Source organism: Acinonyx jubatus, chromosome B4 (genome assembly GCF_027475565.1).
Source record: "Acinonyx jubatus isolate Ajub_Pintada_27869175 chromosome B4, VMU_Ajub_asm_v1.0, whole genome shotgun sequence".
In the NCBI taxonomy this organism is placed as follows: Eukaryota; Metazoa; Chordata; class Mammalia; order Carnivora; family Felidae; genus Acinonyx; species Acinonyx jubatus.
In genome coordinates this window covers 115,149,818-115,173,722 of record NC_069387.1, presented here as the reverse complement: position 1 = coordinate 115,173,722, position 23,905 = coordinate 115,149,818, and the positions used below count along the sequence as shown (strand labels likewise).

The following is a 23,905-nucleotide window of genomic DNA, read 5'->3' as shown; positions in this document are numbered from 1 at the left end:
AGACGTTTTTATTTAAATACCTTTGCCATTTAGTTGCCTAGTTGAAAATGTTCTTTGGCTATCAATTTTTATCAAAGATTAGTACTTAGGATACATTTTGGAGTTATTGAATATTCACATTTAGACTAAAGATATGATCTAATCACAACGTAATTCTTAAAGCTGTTCTTTAAGAGCTATCTTTTTCAGTATACGTGAAATTAAAGAAAACAGTGCCCTCTAATGAATGTTAAGTGATGGAATTTTTATTATGGTTGAGTGTTCCTACTCATCTTCCTTGGTTTTTGATTTAAATGGCTTATAGATTTCAGTAAATCATGCCAGCTCTATTTGGTTTCTACTAATGCAGCCTTTTCATTATTCATCTACTTTGCTAAAGCATGATTTATTTTGAAGTATATTAGAAAATTATTCTTCAGTACCCTAGGTTTATGTATGAAAGGGAAGGGTTAGGGAATGGATGGAAAGGAGATGGGAAAAGAAGCTATTCTTCACATGTGTTAGAGCTCATGTTTCCATGGATAATATACTCGTTAAAAAATATATTTTCAAGGTAAAATATAAAATTTTAACCTTATCTTTCTAAAAGTATAAAACTTTTTCTCATATTCAATAGCAATGTATAACAAATAGAGTAGTAAACATAACATAAATCCTTGTTTGAGTAGGAATTAAGGAGCAAATCACAATTCATTTCTGAAGAAAGACATACAATAGGGCTAATTGGTTCTTCTTTAAATTCATGATCATCAGTCTCAAATGAACCCTCAGTATTGCTTGGCTGCTCTATACTGCCTTTCTCTGGTTCACTCTTCCCCTATCACTCTACGCAGATGATTTCAAAGAAGAGAGAAGCTGTTTATCAGAAACCTCCTCATTTTTTGAATAACAAGTGTGCAAATCTGTCTGCACCTCTACTCATTCTATTCTTTCCTTCTTTTAATATAGAGGAGTTTTCCTTCCTATCTCATCTGCTCGGGATGCTTTAAAATATTTGTAATTGCTGAGGCCCCTGGGTGGCTCACTTGGTTGAGCATATATATGACTACTGATTTTGGCTCAGGTCATGATCCCAAGGGTTGTGAGATTGAGCCCTGTGTCGGGGTCTGTGTGGAGCATGGAGTCGGCTTGATATTTTTTCTCAATCTCTCTCTCTCTGTCTCTCTCTGTCTCTCTGTCTCTCTCTCTCTTTGTCTCCCTCCCTCTCTCCCTATCTCTCTCTCCCTGCCCTCCCCACTGCTCGTCCTCTCTTTCTCAAAAAAATAAAATTATCATCTCTATACACATATATTCAGTCTCCCTCTCTTAACTGAATTCTTTCTATTTTTATTTTAGAGTGGTTTTAGACTTATAGAAAAATTTAAAAGGTAATCTAAAGAGTTCCCATATACCACATACCTAGTTACCACTATTATTAACATTTTACATTACTGTAGTATATTTGTCACAACCAAGGAAACCAACATTTGGTACATTACTATTAACTCCACACTTTTTTCATATTTCCCCAGTTTTCAGCTAATGTCCTTTCTTTGTCCCCGTTTCCTATCTAGGACACCACATTACATTTAGTTGTCATATCTCATATTAAGGGTATTGGTTATTGGATTGGTGAAGTGTTACTTAATACTCATTTATGGATGATTAGAAATGGATGTTCTAACTCAACATATTTTGTTAAACATTAGATTAGTGGAAATCCCATATGCCAATAGTCATGATGCATTAGAGCATTGATGTACTTAGAATGATGGCATGCCCAGTGGAAATTTGTGAGACTGTTATGTGCAGTTTTAGTAGATTGAAAGTCTGTATATGAAAATTTGCCTCATTATATTGAAATAGTAGGTTTTACACATTTACAGAATCTGCTTGTGCCTAACAATGAGTTGGATTCCTCATTCATGGCTTTAGCAATATGTAGCTTATGTAGTCCTTTCTTTTTTATTTCTAATAATAGGTGAGGAAATAGGGTATCAAGTCCTGATGTCTCTCAGAAATAATAAGTATATTATGGAGTGTGAAAGTTAGGCTCAAAATCCACTCAAAATTTAACTTACCATTGGCATATTATATACACAATTAAGATACTATCCATACTGATGGTAACAGCAATTTTTGTAAGAAAACTACCAAATAGAATAGAGGTTCACAATCCCTTTTCTGCCCCCCATATTTCTATCAGTAACATCAACTCCATAATTGTTACAAGGAAGGAAATGGGTGTTTGAAAAAACCTCCCTTTGTCCCCAGTGTTTCTTATATATGTTCACTTTTAGGATGACATCTATAAAACTTTTGCATATACTTCACTTGTTTTTAAGTTCAGACTATATTGCTAGCGTGTTAAGACATCTTAAGGACAGCACTTGTAATGAGTACTAGGTGTTATATGTAAGTGATGAGTCACTGAATTCTACACCTGAAATCAATATTAATTAACTAACTAAATTTAAATTAAAAATTGAAATTGAAGAAAAAAAGACATCTTTACAACTGTGATACAGTGATTATGTTGGCAGACCCAGAGTAATCCAGAAATTTCCCATAATGCTCAAATACCACTTCCAGGTTACAGTGAATTATAGGAAGGCTTTTGCAACTTATAGTTCATCTTGGATTTAAAAAACTTTTTCATGTGCTTATGCTCTAAGAGTCATCTGAACAGGAATTTGGGGCTGCCAAAAAGCCAGGTATTCCCTTGAAACAATGAAGTAACAGAAAAAAATATATTTGTTTGGAAAGTAGAATTAAGGAGGTTTTTATATGTTATTAAAATATGAAACTTACTGTTCCATTTCTTTAGCTATTTTTTTTCTTTATAAAACTTGGAAAATAATCTAATGATGGAACTCAGTCTAGATTGTGAACTCATGAAAGCAGGAATAATTTCTGTCGTCTTCACTATATCCCCAGTACCTAGCATTGTACTTGGTAAATGTTGAATAAATGAGCTTTGTCCTTTGTCCTCTGAATAATTTCTGTAGGAGAGCATGTCAACAAGCTAGTCATTATATCTATTGTTAATCTTGTCATGTTCAGCAGATAAAAATGCAAGCAAAATTTTCTAAAAATTCCATTTAAAGATTCAGTAACTAATATTTAAATGTAATTAGTAAAGCCTGGGTTGGAAATTATTAAAATGGGCAATGAGGTAAAAACACTTTACTCCGGCATATAATTCACTAGTGTAACTGTGCCTTTTGTCTGAATTCTCTGCCAGCCTGCATGATGAAATTCAGTAATGCTCTTTATCTTATAGATTGATTATTCAAATTTAAATTCAAACTTCATAGCATAATTATAGTCTAGTATTTACCTCCTTTTTAAAAAGTAGACTTTCAGCATATGTTAATGATCTCACTGAATGTCATTCTCTGACAAATGACTTTGCTATTATTAACATTTGATCATCTCTTAGTTTATTTCTTATATACTTTATAGGATATAGTAATCTCAGTAACATTTTTATTTTTATAGTCTTGAATTTGTAGTCCACTTACATAATTTTTAAAGCAAATGTCCACATTTTTGTCATAGCCACTGGACCATTGTATATCTGATGTTTTTAGAGAATGCTAGTATTTTAATATAAAAGAATGAATAAAAAAATTTCCCAACTCCTAATAAGAAAAACTTTCTGCCTTGCAGTCATATTTTTCTTTGTGGTTCTCATTATTATAGATGGTATTTTTATTTTTCTCAGAGACATTGATTGTTTTGTTTTTGCTGTTTTCCATTTATCATCAATATGGTTTTTTCCCCTTCGTTAAAGATATGACACAAGACTTAAAATTCATGGCAAAAGTGCAGTAGTTCCTATTTGTGAGTTTAATGAATTCTAGAGATAGGTGTAAGAAAATAAATACATTCCACCATAGTTTATGTGACGTTGGCAGTTAGCATTTTTTCAGAGGTGTTAAGATCATAAATAGGCTATAAATAAAACATAACATATGCTAAAAGAGTATTCAGGATCAGGTTCACATGTACCAGGTAGTGGGCTCTTTGCCACATTCTCCCTATTAAAGCTAAAAACTGTATTTGTATTCAGAAAGTGTTACAGTTTTACTGTTTTATTCTGCAAGTTATTGATAATAGGAAGCAAGGACTTAATATCTTTGAGTCATATGGAAGACAATACAGGCATGGATGGTGTATGATGGTTCCAGAATCTCATTTTTTAACTAAAATATTTTGAAAATACCACATAAAAAGTCTTAAAGAGTGCAAAAAGAAGTTTTGCAGTCATCCATTAATACCACCTGTGACCAAAGTTTTAATTAGTTTAGCAAAATTGAATTAAGTACTTTGGACATAAAGTTTTTCTAGTCTTTTAACTTTATATAAATCATAACAAAAGGACAAAATCAGTGTTAATGTTTATTGTTTTAAAAACAATAAAATTTTTTAAAAAGATAAAAATCTCTTTGAGGGACCTCTTGCTATTTTTGGCCTTTCAGCTTTGGGCAGTTTACCCCTACTGTTCAGAATGGTAAGTGATGTTAAGTCAGACCATCAAGTATCATTTTTGCTTTATTCAGCACCTCTGGAGAAATTGCATATTTGAACCTCCAGAATTGGACTAAATATTTCCTTTCACTGGCTACTCATTTAAGGGCATTAACACCATTCTAGGTGAGAAGCAAACCTTTAGATTATTGCCTTTTTCACTAACTAGAAAGGGTACTAGAAAGCAATTTTAAGAAAATTCTTATTCTCTCTTATTAACTTTTTCTGTTTTTGCTCTGTCAATCCCTAAGTTTTCATCTCTGTATATTTTTCCTTTTTTCTTAAATCGTTTATTTTGTTTTGTTTTTAGTTTTTAAATATTTAGTTTCCTTTACATATTTGGGTGTATTCCATCTACCTCATTTATTGACTCCGTACAAAAGTGAGGCAAACAAGTTCAGGGTTTAAAAGCAATGGTTTAAAAGAACTCACTTTTAAAGACTTTTGATGTAGTGCAGGGTGTCAGATTTAGACTTACTGCTTCTGGATTAGTTTCCTGATCTATAACGGAGTGTGACTTGCAGTTTGCCTTTTTCATTACATTTGGTTAGAAAACCTGAAACAAATAGAATTTTGTTGTTTGCAGGCCTTCCTAGGGAACTTGAAGTTTGATGAATGAAAATGTGTCAGAAAATTACTTACTTTGCAATTTTGTTTAAAAAAAAATCATGTAGTTGTCTTTTATAAAAATCTTAGTATCTTAAAATGCCTGTGGTATCTTAAAATCTCAGGGTCTTAAAATAAAACAAAACTTTTTACAGCAGAATGTTAACCATCTATATAAAAAGATGGTTTGGCAGTTTTAATTGTGAACTTTGATGTTTTTGAACCTTTGAATATTCCAACATCAGGTATATTTTAAAACTTGACAGATGTTCAACAATTTACTTATAGTCAGATTTTTCTATTTTAAGACACTCTTTAAAGCAGGAAAGTTTCAGAAATTGAGGAAGGGGGCGCCTGGTTGTTTCAGTGGTAGAGCATGTGACTCTTGATCTTGGGGTCATGAGTTGAAGCCCCATGTTGGGCGTGGAGCTTACCTTAAAAAATAGAAATAAAAATAAAGTGCACCTCAAAAAAAAGAATAACATTTAAAAAAATACTGAGGAAGAAATGAATTGAAATTTCAGGAATACTAAATTTGTAATTGTTTGCTTTCAGTCAGAAATTGGGTTTGGAAAAATGGAAACCTATATCAAATTGGAAAAACTTGGAGAGGTAAGTACATACTTATCTCAAAAATATAAGACATGTTCATTATCTAAACTCCACAATTAGTCCACAGTTTTTACCAACCTAGAAAAAAAAGATGTCAGCACCGATGTCTAAAAGATTATATGTTGTACTGAAAAGGCAACAGAATGTTAGAAGGAAAAAAAACCTTCCATTCTTGAAATTATGCCATCAGTTTGAGAGGAAATGAGTATTTTTTATAGCTTGTAATTTTTTATTGCAGCATAAGATGTTGTGCTCTCTTGGTAACAAAATAGGCATCTATTTGTTAGCAGTCTGCTGTCTGAACTGTGATGTGGGAAAATTGCATGAGTTCAGACCTGCAAAGAATCAAAATATTATCTCTAAAGATGAAGACACATGTCATTGAAGGTTAAGGAAATTTGGGGCTAATAAGACTTTGATTTTCTTGAACTTGGTACTAGTGTTGACTAAGTTTGAAGTGGTCTTCCTCCCAGGGTGAGAAAGGGCAAGCCAGAAATAATGGAATTAGCTAATCAGGAAGCCTTAAGAGAGTTTGAGGGCTATGATAGAAGAAATCCATAGAATATATTTGTTCTTTAAGGGAGAGTGAATGTATAAAAATTCTGGTAAGTCTGAGAACCAATAAAATTTTTCTAATTTAACAATGTGTTAGTACATTTTCAATTTTCAGTTAATATGCTCAGTTAATTGCCTCCAGTCCACATACCATTACACATAGAGTGCCTTGGATTCTGAAGCTACTGATCCAGTTGTTAATCTATACAAAGTACAAAAAGTAAATTAAATATTCTCCGTATGTTTTCATATTTTGAGGCACTCCATAGGGTTATAAGAATATGGAGGCTCTGCAGATAGTAGTGAAAGTCCTCTTAGCTATAAAAAAAACAACCAATACTAATCATTGTAGAGTTTTCCCTACAAAATGGACTTTAACATACGCTTACAAATTAGGAATTTAATTAGGTCTCTTTATTGTATAGATTCTATAGATAGACTCTTAATGATATTTTGATGTGTCTTTCCAAAATATATTTTATAGGGTACATATGCAACAGTATATAAAGGAAGAAGTAAATTGACAGAGAATTTGGTGGCGTTAAAAGAGATCCGGTTGGAACATGAAGAAGGTGCACCCTGCACAGCTATAAGAGAAGGTAAAATTTGATCTTTGTGAACAAAATGTATAAGGGAGTTTACATAGAATTTATATAGGTTTAAAACCAAAGCTGCATACTAAGAGTTCATTTTTTATAAGTAAAAAGAGCTCAGATATAGAAATAGTAGATGACTGGGAGATATATTTAGACCTTAAAAAAGCTGATACTTTAATAAAGGCAAATTATTTAACATAATTATATTATTGTATAGCTTATGGTGAAATACTATGAAGTCACTAAAAATTATGGTCATAGGTAAATATTTGACATTGGGAAATGTTATATACTATCTATGGGAAAAAGCAACTATAAATTAGTATATACCGAATGTAAATAGTATGATACCATTTTTTTTAAAAAGGTTAATTATCTAGGGGGGCCTGGGTGGGTCGGTTAAGCTTCCAACTCTTGGTTTCAGCTCGGGTCACAATGTCATGGTTTGTGAGGTCGAACCCTGCGTTGGGCTCTGCACTGACAGCATGGAGCCTGCTTGGGATTCTCTCTGCCCCTCCCTTGCTCGTGTGCATGGTCTTGCTCTCATGCTCTCTCTCTCTCTATATCAATAAACATTAAAAGAAAAAAAAGTAAAAAAAGTTCTGTATCTTTAAAAAGATAATCCAGAAAATGGCTTGAAGAAACCGATTAGCAATTTGGAAGGAAAACAACTGGTACCTTCAACTATATCTAGATCTTAGAAGTCTCAGTAAGTTAGTATTTGAGAAAAAAACAGTTATGGAGAATATTATTGTAATATGGAGGACAATTTTAAATATTAAAAATATCACACTCAAAACCATAAAAGAAAAGAAAAAACTGAATTCTATTAAAGTTTGTACTACAGGTCCTCTTGGTGAATTATTGTTCTACACTTAAGAGAATCTTAAACTCAATCAGTTCATGTGTTATACTTCAGGTTTTTATAGTCTGGCTACTGCAGACTGAATAATTGACTTTCTTTTCTGTTTTCCAGTTTCACTGTTAAAGGATCTAAAACATGCAAATATAGTAACCTTACATGACATTGTTCACACAGATAAATCTTTGACTCTGGTATTTGAATATCTGGTAAGCATTTAACAAAAATTCAGTATTTACTTTTGCTGTAATAAAACATAGGAAATTGAGTGTTTTAACAGTTCCAGGGCATTATTGTTTAATTATCAGTATTTAATTAAATTATGTGTTGTACATTCAATAATATCTTTACTCAAAAAAAAAAAAAACACTTTTAAAAATTAAATACTATTAAGTAAATCATTCATGCCTTCTGGGAAGTATGTGTCACATAGTAAAGCACTATATTTTTTTAGGATAAAGATCTAAAACAGTACATGGATGACTGTGGAAACATCATGAGTATGCACAATGTAAAGGTATGCTTTAGTGTGTCATTTTAAGTTTTGTTTAAATAGCCCTTAGATTTTCCAAACATAGAAAGTAACAGGAATATATAGAAATCATAATTTTAGAGTTTTCAAAACATAAATATGTAGTGTGTGGAGACTGCTGCTTGGAATTTCTTTGGGCTGTTTTTCCCCTCCTGCACTGACTTATTCTTGATGTTCTAATGCTGTGTTTTCTACCTACAAGTAAACCAAGGGTATATTCTTAGATCCTCTGAACTTGAGACTCTTCTTTGTCAACTCCAGAGAATTGAAGACCTTCTGTGTTCCACATCCTTTTTTCCACCAAAATCTAGGAATTGCTTTTTTCAGACAATCATTCAGAGCTCTACTGTGCTAATTCCCTTTTCTGAATCATAGCAGATTTTGAAGGCTGAGTAGGAGGTGCAGAAAGTAAAGTACCCAGAGGGTGGGTGATAGAAGCTGGTTTAGGTTATTTTTATAGCACGTAATTTGCCAGGGCTATGCAGCACCATTCTCTCTGACACCTCAGAATTTTTATAAAACCACCAATTCCATTGCCTTATTTTAAAGACACTGTCCCAGATCAGGTATTTTTGGTGGATGGGTAGAGGTTGGTTAGTTGTTTTGCCAGAATATCATAATCAACCTATAAGGCTTAGTAGGCCTGTAAGCTAATGAGGATATATTTTATATATATTTTTTATTTTAAATCATTTTCTATAACAAATGGATGATTACTATGGGGACAAAGCTTCATTTCACTTTATTTGTAATATTTATTTTCATAGAAATTGTCAGACTGGAAAATAGATGCTTCAAATAGAATAATAAATTATAAAATTCAGAAAACTACATAAGGAAAGGCTTTGTACTTAAGGATGCATTTTTTTTCTTTGACTATCCTAAGCCTGTTTTTTGTTTACCACAGCATGCTTACCAAAGTATATCTTATTATTTGTAAGACTAATTTCTGTTTATTTGTTTCTGTAGCTGTTTTTGTACCAAATTCTACGTGGTTTGGCATATTGCCACAGAAGAAAGGTATTGCACCGAGACTTGAAACCACAGAACCTACTCATTAATGAAAAAGGAGAATTAAAGCTAGCAGATTTTGGTATGGAATATATGAGATATTTATAAATAGTTCTATCCAGGTGGTTAAATTGATAAGAACAACTGTTGACACTGTGTGATTGCTTTTATGTGAGTTTGGAAATTTTCTCTGTAGCCCACGGAGTAAGATATTTGACAAAACTTAGGTGGGTGAGTTATGTTCACGAATGCTAAAAGGCCTGGGTTCTCAGGTGTGGACCCATCTTGACACCCTTCCAGGGCATCTCCAAAAGTATCTGTCATCAAAATCATATTGTTACTTGCCTTTTCCACTGTGTCAGTATTTGCAGTGATAATCTAAAAGCAGTAAGGAGTAGAGCTGCTAATGCCTTAGTTTAAATCAAGGCAGTGGCACCTGATTGTACTTACTAGTCATTGTGTTCTTCACCAGTATACGCTTGTAGGAAAAAAGTGTCAATTCTATATAAAAAGGTGTTTGATGAAGCAGTAAAATGTATTAACTTTATTAAATCTCCAACTTTACATGTCTTGTAGTATTTTATGTGATGAAATGATAAGTATACATAAAACATGTTTGTTGTATGTGGAAATACTGTATCTCAAGGAATAGTGCTTGTGTGACTATTTGAATGCAAACTGAACTAACCCTTTTTTTCAAGGAACACCATTTTTACTTGAGAAAAATGACTGACAAAGTATGGGCACTCAGACTTACATATTTGGCAGGTGTTTCTTTTGAAATGAAGTGAGCCTATCGTATTTCTTGCCAATGGGAAGGTTTGAGTTTTAAAGCAAAAATTAGATGTTGGAAATTTGGACCTGCCACATTGAGCTTGATATTTTTCTGATACTTAAAGACTTTATTGCTGATGAGAGATCAGTGGTGACATTAAGAAATATTTTTTGATATGCTAAAGAAATATGTAAATATTTGGAATATCTGTATAACTTAGGGAATCAATATATTCCAGCTGACTAATACTTACATGATATTATAAAATCATGCATGGGTAAAAAGATCCACTTATAGTGGAAGACAGACCAATGAATTTTAATGTAACGAGTATGAGAAGTTTACTAATATGATTTCAGTTACCATCTAATCTTTAAGAAACTAAATCTGATTCAGTATCAAAGAAGAATATGCAGTTTTCAGAAAGGCTTTTTAAATGTTCTTCCTCTTTTCAACTTCATTTCTGTGTGAGATCTGGTTCTCTTCATATACTTCAAACAAAGCAACATATCACAACAGATTGAATATAAAAGCAGATGTGAGCATCTAAGAGTCTTCTTTTAAAATAGACTACAGGGGCTCCTGGGTGGCTCAGTTGGTTAAACATCCAACTTCGGCTCAGGTCATGATCTCACAGCTCATGGGTTCGAGGCCAGCGTCAGATTCTGTGCTGACAGCTCAGAGCCTGGAGCCTACTTCAGATTCTGTGTCTCCCTCTCTCTCTGCCCCTTCCCTACTCACATTCTGTCTCAAAAATAAACATTTAAAAAATTTAAAATAGACTACAAAAATATAAAACAAGGCCATTTGTACTAATTTTTATTTTCCTGTAGAAAAAGATCTTTTTCATAAAAATTCATGTTTAATATATAATGAATGGTGTTTTTAAATGAATACGTTTTAAATTTTCTCAGTTTTTCTAACATGGCAAATATCAATAAATATAATCTATATAAATAAAAGCTCTTTGGGTCTTCAATAATTTTAAAGTATAATAAAAAGAGTCCTGAGACTAAAGAGTTTAAATGCCACTTCTGAAAAAGGGTTCTTTAATATGCCTGTCACCATGACTTTGTACTTATTTATATGCTTATTAACTAATTAATTATTGCTTAAATAATAGCTGTTTATCTCTCTCTGTTTAGCTAATCAGTTTTAATGAAATTACATACGCTTTATGCTTCTAGGAAGTAAACTTTGTTATATTAGAGAAACTTTGTATAATAGCTTTCTTGTTTTGATTTTTGATTTTTTTTTTTTAATATTCTACATTTTGAGAGTTTCAGTACTCTAATAGAATTTGGTTTTAAAAATCCTGTGCAAGGGTGCAGGGGTGGCTCAGTTAGGCATCTGACTTCAGCTCAGGTCATGATCTCACAGTTTGTGAGTTCGAGCCCCATGTGAGGCTCTGTGCTGACAGCTCAGAGCCTGGAGTCTGCTTCAGATTCCTTGTCCCTCTCTCTCTGCCCCTCCCCTGCTTGTGCTCTGTCTCTCTCTCAAAAATAAATAAACATTAAAAAAATTAAAAAAAAAAGTAATAAAAAGCCAGTGCAGTTTTCATAATTAGCATTTATCATTTTTTGTAAGTGATTATAGTAGTTTTACTTTTGGAGTATTGCATTAAATTTGACAATTTTAAGTCTCTCAAGTATTGCTTTGTTAACAAAAGATTAAAAATTCACTAAGTGGTGAGTTTGTTCAGGAAATTCCTATGCTTTTACTCATTTAACACTTTGTTGTTTGTTTGAAAGTAGATTGGTATTTGTTTTTACTTCCTTAAAAAGGAAATGGGTAGGTCACATGTGTTTAAATAAGAAATTACAAATTATTCGTATATGCTCACATAGATTATATAGTCTCGGGCACAGTTTTGTTGTTGCTTTCCTTATAATTGTTATTTTCTCTCTCTTTCATTCTTTTTTTGGCCAAAGTGCATTTACTGCTCCTTGTTCCTTCATCCCAAAACGAATAGCAGTGATAGAGAAACCCTGTTTGGCTATTATAAATGCAAAAAAAAAAAAAAAAAAAAAAATGGCAAAGGCCATCAAAAACTTACTTTTTGGGGAGAGTGCTTTAAATCTTGCTTCTAACAAAGCAGACCAAGTAAATTATATCTTTTCGCAGGTCAGTAAGAAATTCTGATTATTCCATGAGGTAGTACAGTCAATTTTGTCTCTGCTTTTAGTTACTTATTTTTTGTTGGTCAAGTAGTAAATATCCTTCAGGACTGCAAGTGAAGGAGGGTCATACAACTTTGAGTATTGTTTTGTTTTTGTTTTTTTTAATTTATTTAATGTTTATTATTTTTGAGAGAGAGACAGAGTGTGAGTGGAGGAGGGGCAGAGAATGAAAAGGAGACACAGAATCTGAAACAGGCTCCAGGCTCTGAGCTGTCAGCACAGAGCCTGACACGGCTTGAACTCAGGAATGGCGATATCATGACCTGAGCCAAAGTCAGATGCTTAGCTGACTGAGCCACCCAGGCACCCCGAGTATTTGTATTTTTTTGTAAATTGTTTGTGATCTCTATGAAAATTCTATCCCTTTTCCTGTGATGGATGAAATTCAGGTGTAGAATGTACTAATACAGACAAACATTTCATTAGTAGTAGAAAATGGCTTGTATAATTATATCATATCACAGTTAACTTGGTTTGGAAGAGATGATTTCATTTCATGCCATTACTGAAATTCTAATTGTGAACCAGGAGACTATTTGAACAAGCACCCCAGTTCAGAATTCTCTCAGGAGCAGGAGAGTAAGGTATTGAGGAAACTATAACTTGCAGTTGCTTTGATGCTATACATACAGGATATAGAATAAACAAACTTGTAGCCCTGTCCTTTGCCCCTAAATAACCCACTATGAATATCAGGAAGAGAAATTAGAAAGTTGCCCCCATCTTGCTAATTACAAAGTTGGTAGGAAAATTATTTGTTGAACTTACTTTACAAAGCTGGATTGGTAGAATAAGACTGGTAATTAAATAAGATAGTGTCAACATTGTTCCAATTACACCCTTTAGCTGTTGTACTAAACAAAAATAGTATGAGTGCTGCCTAATTATTAAAATTTCTACTTTTATTTGAGTGACTTTATCTAGTTTACTAAAGTGTTGAATTCCTTTTGTTTGAATTCCATTTTTCTTATTTAATGTTTTAATCGAATATATAAAGTTATACATAAATGAGTTATTTGAAATAAACTATATGTTAGAATGAGTTTATATTTCTTCAGCTATCTTTTAAAGTTGCTTCTTAAAATTATTAGAATTTGGAGGCTTAGAGAAGTAAAAACAACTCTCGTGCCAGTGGCTCAAGGGATAAAGTTGTGAACTCTTGCCTTTGTTTCTCAATAATCAGTGAATTCCACTTTAAATTGGAAAGGAATGACATTTACATTAGTTAATAATCTAATACATTAATTAATAATATCCAAAGGCAGCGTGGTCCATCTTACTTAAAACTGTCCTTATATATAACTTAAGGTACACAGCAGCAGTGTAATTTATTCCAAGAAAACGAAGGTTGGTATAGCAAATGAAAATTGGACTTGGGTTTAAAAAAGTAACAAAAGCCTAAAAGGTAAAACTGTTTATCTCTGTGTCATTGACCTGTTTTGTGTTAATTTTAAGTTCGGCTTGGAAATAATTTTGGCATCATGATTCATAGAAGAAAAGTATCTTAAGTTTAGATTAACCCATCAGATTATCAGATGCCTTCACATTCATAAAAGCAAGCATAGGCTCTGATTGTGGAATTGTTATTAATTACATAAGGATTTGCTGACCCAAGACTATTCACACTCAAGAAAAATTCTTAAAACTGATTTTGTTAAATTTCGAGAAACTACAGAGTAGCAGCTATCTTGGACATCCTTGTGACTGGAGTCATGGTGAGGCTATGGGCTGGGGAATCTGTTACAGCCATTTCTTAATTGTTTTCTTTTCCCCGTGAAGGGCTAGCCAGAGCCAAGTCAGTTCCCACAAAGACCTACTCAAATGAAGTCGTCACACTGTGGTACCGGCCGCCTGATGTGCTTCTTGGTTCCTCAGAGTACTCAACACAGATTGACATGTGGTAAATATATGCACATGTTATTGCCATTTATAATTTTGAAAGAATATAGCCATTGGTACAGGGCATACTGATAGATATCTGACTTATAAGAGGATATTATTTTAAAGAGCCACAATATAAGCAACAATTAAAGAGTTCTAACACATGAGGGGTGCCTGGGTGGCTCAGTCAGTTAAGCACCTGACTCTTGATTTTGGCTCAGGTCATGATCTCATGGTTTTATCTGTCTCTCAGATAAAAAAACAACAACAAAAAACCCATCTCTGATCATTTGTTTCTCCCTATCTCTGCTACCTGCTACCTAAGACATAATAAGCATTCAATCACTATTAGCTATTGTTAGTGTTATTCTTCAAGGGACGTGCAGAGGAGAGTTGGACATTTTAAGGGTCATGGAGCAATGGATACGGCAAGATGGAAGTTGAGACAAATAAGATAAATGTTAACAAATCAGTTGGAGCTGAAAAAAATATGTGCAGGAGGTTTTCCATCAGGCTAATACAAAATTCTCCAGAAAGGCAATCTTAAGGAAAAGATAATTGTGCTTCTTAATATGTAAATGGATTGATTGCTCATTTTTTTATGATATATTTTAAAGGGGTGTTGGTTGCATTTTCTTTGAAATGGCTTCTGGAAGACCTCTATTTCCAGGATCAACTGTGGAAGATGAACTGCACTTAATTTTCCGACTGCTAGGTAATAGAAATATTTTCCCAGTAATTTGTTACCTGCAATTGACTAGCTGGATAAGACTACATATTTTAAAATGTGGTACTGAGACTAACAAAGAGCTGTTACAAAAATTATAATTAGTTGGGGTGCCTGGCTGTCTCAGTGTAGGATTTGTGACCCTTGATATCCAGGTAAGGAGTTGGAGCCCCACAATGAGTGTAGAGGTTACTTAAAAGTTTAAGAAAACCACTACTGATTAAAATAAAAAAAGAATTATAATTAGCGTAATTATAAAGATAGAGCCTTCTAGGTAACTTCTTTTCATTTACTGAGTTCTGCCTTTGCAATAAAAATTTTGTGGAAGAACAGAGAAAAATATTACTGAAAATTGACCTTTGGCGTATTATTAGGAAATATCTGTAGGTTAGATGTCATTTAGGTGGCATCATTTTTATGGCATCATTGCATAGTCCAAAAAAAGGTCCATATGTGTTTACTGTTTCTGTCATTTTGCTTTCAGTTGAAATAGTCAAATCATCTACTAAATATAAAGTGTTCTTTAAGACACTTTCTCATTTGTCCTTATTTATATATATTTGCATATATATACACATATATATATATATATATACACACACACACACATTTTTATATATTTATAAATACTTTTTTTTTTTAATTCAGGAACACCATCTCAGGAAACTTGGCCGGGTGTTTCTTCAAATGATGAGTTCAAGAACTACAACTTTCCAAAATACAAACCACAGCCTCTCATTAACCATGCACCCAGGTATTTTTTCTTTTTCTTTTTTCTTTTGTTTTTAGTGTTTATTTTAGAGAGAGAGAGAGAGACCAGGCGTTGAGTAGAGGAGGGGCAGAGAGAGAGGGAGACACAGAATCCGAAGCAGGCTCCAGGCTCTGAGCTGTCAGCACAGAGCCCCACACAGGGCTCGAACTCAGGAGCAGTGAGATCATGACCTGAGCCGAAGTCAGACGTGTAACCGACTGAGCCACCTAGGCGCCCCTCTTTTTCTTTACGTTAAAGGGTGGAAAACCCACTTGATTCTTTCCCTTCTCTTAAAGCATTAGCCACAGATGGGTTTAGGAAAAAATACATATAATACATACAGTTCTTAAATATTTTAGAATCTAATTTAATTGAATTTCTTCCTCCCTTGTGTCAGATTAATTTTATAATTCAGAGATCAAGATATGTAAATCACAGAATTGAGCTATAAATAAAATGAATATAAAAGCAACTGTATTAGAATTCTATAGTTTATGTAGGTTATTTCGTTTCTTAGAAAGAAGACATTGGTTAATATCTTTTTCAATACCATGAAGACCATGATGAAACTTCTGTTTTGCTTTGTATGGGATTATTCTATATTTACTTAAAAAAACCTAAGGAAGTGTTATAAGTAAAATCTTGACTCGGACACAAGATGACCTGTCAGTATTTGGCCAGTGTTAATGACCTAACTTGTATTTGAGGAATGTAAACTCTTTCTGACCCTTATATCCTAAATTTTGGCCATTTCATTAAAATTTCTTCTCAGATCTATCCCCAGATCCATTTAAAACCCCCATTAAAATGTCAGTCAGAAATTTTTATTTATGGAATTATTAAATTTTCAGTATGTAGGAGAGAATAACCCCTTTGACTATATTTTTTCATCTTTCCTTAGAAAAATCAAAGAGTACACCCAGGTACCAAATAAGGTCAATGTCTATTTTAATCAAAGCCATTCTCATTGCTGACAGTACAACATACTTGCTCTAATTCCATTTGTTCTCAAGCTAGAGAGAGTAGAAAAACAAATTCAGATACCAAAAATATTTTTAAAGTACTTATGTGAATTGATGTTCTTATTGTTACTATAGCAACTAATACCATTCTAAGTAGACTTTCTTAGGAAGAATAATATGTGCGGGGCTTTTTTTGTGTGTCTCTTCCTTCTGAGTAGCATAAATCCTGTTTTTGTAATTTATACGTTGCTTCTATTGTAATGTCCAGTGCAGAAAGTTGAAGCTCTTCTTTAAAGCAGGTTCTCCATGACCTTAACCCCTAGTTTGTGCCCAAGGAGCTCTGGATATCTGTCAGAATGGCAAACTACAAAGGATTAGAAGAGTCTGGAAAATGTCTAGGCCATAGCATCCATGGAACCCATTAAGAGCACTTGGGGAAAATATATTGCCAGTGAAAGGCAGTGCAAAATAGAACCTATGGTTTCTGATCAAGAGATTATCCCATTAAGATAGTCCCCAAACCCTCTACTGCTCATTATATGAATATCATCACTATAATTATCTGTCTTTATCGACAACTTCATTGGTTTTGTAGCTCTAATTTTTTTTTTATTTTTCACGTATTGATTTATTTAAGTTTTTATTTAAATTCCAGTAAAAATATAGGGTAATACTGGTTTCAAGCATAGAATTTAGTGATTCATCATGTACATACAACACCCAGTGCTCATGACAACAGGTGCCCTCCTTAATGCCCATCACCTATTTAGTCCATTCCCCAACTACCTCCCCACCAGCAACCCTCAGTTTGTTCTCTATAGTTAAGAGTCTCTTAGGGTTTGCCTCCCTTAGTTTTTTTTCTCTTCACCTATGTTCACCTGTTTTGTTTCTTAAATTCTACATGTGTAGCTCTAACTTTTAATTAAGTTTTATGATGTTATTGAGGCAGTTGAACTTTATAGGCGTGCCTCGGTGGCTTAGTTGGTTCAGCGTCCCAACTCTGGATTTCAGCTCAGGTCACCATCTCATGATTCTTGAGTTCAAGTCCCACATTGGGCTCTACCCTGACAGAATGGTGCCTGCTTGGGATTCTCTCTCTGTCTCTCCCTGATTTACAGGTGTTTTCTGCCTCGCACTCTCCCTGTCTCAAAAAAATAAATTGAACTTCATAGCTTCTAGTACCTAGTTCTTAGTAGACTGTTGTGTAAAAATATGTTGAATGAGTCATCTGTGTTTATTGTGAACCACAGTGACACATTTTGGGGTCACTTGTTTCTTTTTTAACCTATATAATAAGAAAATGATGCTTTTGTAGCTTGCCTTTCGTAGAACACTATGAAAATGATACACTTTACTTAAGCTATCCTGATAATAGAGATTACTTTGAGACAGAATAGTGCTTTTTAAAAAAAATCTTTAGTAATCTGATTTGTTCTTCATTATGGAAAATTTGAATTGGAACCTAGTTTTTTCTGTTTTCTTCTTGAACAAGTGGCAAGATAAGTCTTAAGTGTAGCACTTTTGAGTCTTTTGAAAGCAAAAAGAGTGGTTATTGTAGAGCACTTAATGTTTGTAGATTAAAACACTTCGAAAATAGTTTTATTTGAAAAGTTACTGTCAGCTAAGATAAAAGAATAAATTGCCACTTTTTTGTTGTTTTAGGTTAGACTCTGAAGGAATCGAGTTGATAACAAAATTTCTTCAGGTAAGTTACATCTTTGTAATTGTTAAGCCTCAGTTTCTTCATCTGTAGAATGGGATCAGGAATACCTCCCTTAAATATCTGTCATGACCATTAAATAAGATTACTTATGGTAGTATCTGGCATGCTTAAATCATATGCTTAGATAAAATAATAATAATAAATAATGGTTTCACTTAATGTGTCTGGGTCTCTTGTGCCCTAGAATGGTCTGAGGTTGTCACCTTCTGGCACCAAAACTATGTCAAGGGCATGTTGTCTGTAATTTTTGTTCTCTTTCTTTTCCTTATACTTACTGCCTTACAGGCTGCTGCACCTGCAAATACCATTCATATCTTCTATTCAAAGCAGGAAGAAGAGAGAGGATAAGGGTGTCAGCCATAATAGTCCTCTTGTATCTGGAAAGCAAAGGCTTTTCCAGAAACCCCTTCAAGGCTTCTTCATAAGTCTCGTTGGCCAGAACATTAATTGTAAGACAGGGTGGGAATTGGGGAGCAAGATTATCATAATTAGCCTAAACTTAGAATAGTCATGGTTCATGTTGGTCTGTTGGACTTGGAAGCATGGACACCTTATACAAATTTAGGTTATCTCATCAAGGAACAAAGGGAAATGGGTATCCAGTAGGTAATTTAATAATATCTTTCATAAAAGTATTGGGTATATTTCCAGTGATACTTTCGTGTTCATGAGGAAAAGTAACACCAAAGGTCAGGTATTTTAATTTTTCATCACTTAAGAAAATACGGGAAGTCTAAGTTTTTGTAAAAGTGAAGATTTAACTTCATCTTGGAAATTTGGAACTAGATAAAGTCATTACTACATAATCGCAATAGTACTCACATTAGAGTATATCTGGTGTAATCCAAGTAGGTTCTTAAAAAACAGTCATTGTATTAAATCATCTTATCAGCTCTACATGCTAATCTGCCTCCCCTCATGATGTTTAGAGAAAAAGTTAATGAAGCAGTTCTTCGCTTTTTCACAGTACGAATCTAAGAAACGGGTTTCAGCAGAAGAGGCCATGAAGCATGTGTACTTTCGAAGTCTGGGACCAAGAATACATACTTTACCTGAAAGTAAGAGAAATTCTGAAGTCCCCTCCTCCCATTTTCATTTGTCCAGGGTAGGAGACTGGGTGGTAAATTAGGGGTTTGGGAAGAGATTGTTGGTTTTTAAGCCTAAAATTGTAACTCTTCTTGTAAGTACATCAGAATTCCTTGAAGGGAGGTGTATGTCCTCTTTGCCTATGTTTTAATTTATTTCTTTTAACACTGAGCACATTGCCACTGCTTTGTAAGAAATCAATAGTACTTAGACATGGGTTATTAATCTTACTGGACTTAAATTGGAAAATGCCATCTGATGATAGACATTGTCATTAGGCCCAATCTAGATTTCTTTGATTCAGAGTTTCTAAAAATGGATTTCAGGCAAAGAGTAATGGAGCACAACCAAAACATACGATTGTTTCCTTGTGAAAGTAGATTTCGTTTTCAGGATATAAAGATGATTTTTCTTTGCTGTGGTCACTCTAACTTTACTATCCTTGTGACAGTGGTGCATATTGTGAGTCACTAAAAGAGCTGACTTCTCATGCCTGAGGTGACTGCTTCATCTTACTTATAAGATCCTTTTTAAAAATTACCTCAACATTTTGCTTTAAAACTGAGTAAGGTGAATGGAGAATTAGAATATTTAGGAACTGAGATTTGCTGTTCAGAATCAAGAATCCTTAAGACTTTTAACTTAGAGCTTACTGGATATTTTTTAATGAAAGACTACCTCTCTGGCAGAGATTGGAAATGAGAAAGAGATTGGAAAAAGAAAGATTGGAAATGAAAAGAGAATTACAAGTGTTTTTAAGATGATATTTACATTTCATTGTTAATATCAGGCAATTATGGTTGGCAATTTGAGATAGGCAATTATGGTTATACAAACCTATTTCTTATTTTTCTCTGAAAATCTGAAGATAGTCTGAGGCCCTGATACCTTCATGCCATCATAAGAAGACAGGTAAAGGCAGAGAGAATAAAAACCAAGTAATGCCTTTTGATTAGGTCTCCCCAACCCCAGTAGGTCCTAGAAATAGACAGTGTATATTCTCTGTATGTACATACTCGAAGAGAAACATATAGTGGAAGTGTGACTCAGAGCAGAATTGTGGGGGAAAAGTTCTGAGGGGAGATTATTTTGTTTGGTTTTCTACTCAAAATATTGGGACGAAGGGGAAAAATAGTTCAAGGCTGTAACCTTGTGAATGTAGCATAAATGTTTCATGTTGAATCAGTATACATTTTTAAACAATTCTGTCGATAGTTGGATTATATTTGTTTTAATAATGTCAGACCTTTACCTGATAGTTTTTGTCTGTGCATTTTAGGTGTATCAATATTCAGTTTGAAAGAGATTCAGTTGCAAAAGGACCCGGGTTTTCGAAATTCTTCTTATCCAGAGACAGGTGTGTTTGTCATAAACCATTTCACGTGTCGATCATGAAATTTTGCGTGGAACTAAGTTTTTGGTTTATAAATTGATCAGTAAAATTATTGATGTAAAAACCAATGTACAGTGCATTCCACAACTGTATGTTTAGCATTGCACGTACTCACTTTTCTGTATGATGTGGGCAGCTCAGTAATTCTTCAGAGAGAAATCTGACTCAGTCAAGTCAGGGATCCTGAAAGCTGCAGATGGCACAAAGACCTTTTACAAGTGGCCTGGCTTGATCACTGCACACGCCATTCCTGGTACCTGAGGCAGAAGACACATCTTATGCTTCCCTAGTCATCAGGTTCATCACTTCGAAGCATAGAAGCTGTAGACTGACCCCATCAACAAAAGGGTCATTTCAGACAGTGCTGATCACTCTTACGTGGAAGATTAGTTTTTGCTGGTGGGAACATTAGCTTCCTAGAGTCACCAAATACTGTATGTGGGATAAAACTGAACCTTGAACTGCCTCATAAAATGACTTTATATTTTAGGACATGGGAAGAACAGAAGACAGAGCATGCTCTTTTAAGTCTGATAACATGGTTTCAAGCCCAGCCCCCAGCCTTTCTTATCAATCAAGGACTCAGATCTGAAGGCAATTATTTCTTTTGGTGGACTTGGAATCTCCGTTTGTCTACACTGTCCTCTTCACAGTGGAGTCTTTTTATTTCAGACCTACAGATTGTTTTTATATTTGTTGTCACAGTGTGACAATTTTTTTGTACAGTTGGTTTTAAGGTCTTCTCTGCCATTAGAGCCAGTAGGTTACAGCTATTGATGTAACTGTAGCTGCAATTTTTGTGCAGGACTGAGAAACACAGTGCATTATTTATTGCGGAATCATTGCTGCTAAATAACTACTGTCTGTTTATTTAACACAACAGTTAAATGCCTGAAGAAGTTGCAGTGGCTTTATTAGATGTGAATGCATCTGTTTCTCCCCATGAATTGTTTTACTGCTGCATTTCTTGTTTGTTTTTAAAATTAAACTGCAGTGTTTCCTGGAATGTAAGTTTAGCTTTGCTTAACAGTAAAATAAGTGAGCCATCTTGAACACTCTAAGTTCATGCTGTATAATCTTTCATTGAACATCAGCAAATAGAGTAGCTAAAAAATTGATGAGTACATCATGTTTAGGAAAGCATGTGATGCAGAGGTTGATTCAAGCAAGTGAATACCTGACATGGGGATCTCACATTAGATACCAGTAATTTAAAGCACCAAAATTATTTATTTTTACCTTGCCTCATTTTAGAAATATTTACTGCATATTATTGGATATGTGTATACTAATACACTTACCTATTTTACATTGTGCTTTAATTTAGTTAAAACTAAACCATACAAGTCCAGTGAAATATGTGAGGTCTTGTTTTCATTTTAAATATAGTTCTTTTATTAGAAAGGATGATACTTTTGGGGGGAGCCATTTATTTCATTTGGGGGCTGTCTATATGCGTGTGTTTCAATACCATTCACTTGGAATCAGCTAAAAGCTGTAATATGTCTTTGAAATGAGCCATGATAAATACAAATGACAGAAAGGAGAACTGAGGATTGTTTTAAAGCATTGTAGGTATTAATGTGTTTATCAGAGATAGTAAATATTACAGTTTCAATTATGCATCTCTTTGAACATCATAAACACGCCTTGGTGTTGGTAAGTGTTTTAAGCATTTGTGTTAACTTTTAAGGACTATTTGTTTAGTGCATCTTACAAACTACAAATCTTAATTGGTATATTTTGAAATGGTCATGTAAATTTTTGGCTTATATATCATGAAAATAATCATAACTTAAATTTTTTCCTGATATTCACTGTAAAACATTCAGGGGTCCTACCATTTCTGTTCAGGAAATCTTGTAGTTTATTGTTATTTAACAGTATTAAGTGAATTTTTGTATATTTCATTTTAACTTTATTTGTGAATAGTGATTGTGGCATGTTTGGGTGTTATTTTAATATTTCATGAGACAGAAATTTTAATTTTTAAAAAAAATTTTCTGGAAGAAACAGATTCATGTGTAATGGTGAATATTGGACCACTACTGCTTTTCACATTTGTAAATTGGTTTTATGTTAAACCCTGTAGCCTAACAAACTGCTGTTATTTCTAACTGACAGACATGTATTAATATTGTACTTTGAAGGTTATAAATATTATGTGGAAATTCCTCCATTTTGTTTTGAAATTTATAATAACAAGATCTTCATGTTGTTAAAATGTGGTTTTGTTGAGTCACCGTTCTTTCTGGGGGAAGAAGGCTGTGCAGAACGGGATCGTTTTCCTTTATAGGTTTCATTTTTAAGTGAATGAAGTCTCACTGTGTCAGTAATGATATTTAATTTATATTTGTGTTGGCCGTTCATTTAGTAATCTCTACCATAATTTTATAGGATAGCACTCTTCAATTATAAAGTTGTCACATTTTTCATTTTATAGGTTACAAAAATGTTTTGCAAATTTTATATATTTATCCATAAGTTTGATATTCTTGCAGATAAAACATGAAAAAATATATCCAGTAGTTATATAAAATTCTTCTTCCTAGGAAGTCCTAGGGATGTTTCTTCATTTTATTAAGGTATTTGGTATTTTTTTTTTGATACTTGAGCGCCACCATTCAGATCCTGAAAACTTTGCAATGAAGAGAATTGAAATGTAGAGATTTTGAACCTTGAACACTTATGATTCATCTTAAACTGACATGGTTTTAAAGGTAAGAGAGGATGCGTTTTTGTTTTCCTTCCAAATGATGCTATTAACACACATTGAATATGTCACTCTAGGTGTGTAGAAGTCGTTCCATTCTATCTGGTGCTTTATTATATTTGAAAGACTACTTGTTAACATGTTATAATAATTTGTCATTTGGGCCCAGGACAGTTCGTGAGGTTGAGGCTGGTTTATCTTGCCATTTTTTTACCCATTGTAAGTATACAATTTGGTGGCATTGATTAGAATATTGTACAGCATTTACACTGTCTTTTTCCATAATTTTTCATCTCTCCAAATAGAAATTCTATACCCATTAAGAGCAACCACCCCATTTCCCCCTCCCCACAGCCCCCCGTAACCTTTAATGTGTAGGCATAACTCATTTTACTGCACTGCACTTTATTGTGCTTTGCAGATACTGT

At 33.6% G+C, this 23,905-nt stretch overlaps 1 protein-coding gene across 5 annotated transcripts in view; it reads left to right on the top strand.

Annotated features, from left to right (window-relative positions):
* CDK17 (cyclin dependent kinase 17) overlaps positions 1-22,938 on the top strand; it is a 106,982-nt gene extending 84,044 nt beyond the window's left edge. For 3 of the 5 annotated variants that reach the window (XM_027071045.2, XM_027071046.2, XM_027071047.2), the window contains exons 6-17: positions 5,674-5,730; positions 6,770-6,884; positions 7,858-7,952; positions 8,198-8,260; positions 9,245-9,368; positions 14,021-14,141; positions 14,740-14,837; positions 15,498-15,603; positions 18,225-18,267; positions 19,253-19,343; positions 20,651-20,728; positions 21,255-22,938. In XM_027071045.2, coding sequence (XP_026926846.1) covers positions 5,674-5,730; positions 6,770-6,884; positions 7,858-7,952; positions 8,198-8,260; positions 9,245-9,368; positions 14,021-14,141; positions 14,740-14,837; positions 15,498-15,603; positions 18,225-18,267; positions 19,253-19,343; positions 20,651-20,728; positions 21,255-21,292 — 1,029 coding nt within the window. In that variant the 3' untranslated portion in view covers positions 21,293-22,938. Of the gene's footprint in view, positions 1-5,673; positions 5,731-6,769; positions 6,885-7,857; positions 7,953-8,197; positions 8,261-9,244; positions 9,369-14,020; positions 14,142-14,739; positions 14,838-15,497; positions 15,604-18,224; positions 18,268-19,252; positions 19,344-20,650 lie in introns of all 5 variants that reach the window. The other 2 variants (XM_015070491.3, XM_053226629.1) reach the window with 2 other exon arrangements.
* Positions 22,939-23,905: the final 967 nt, after the last annotated feature.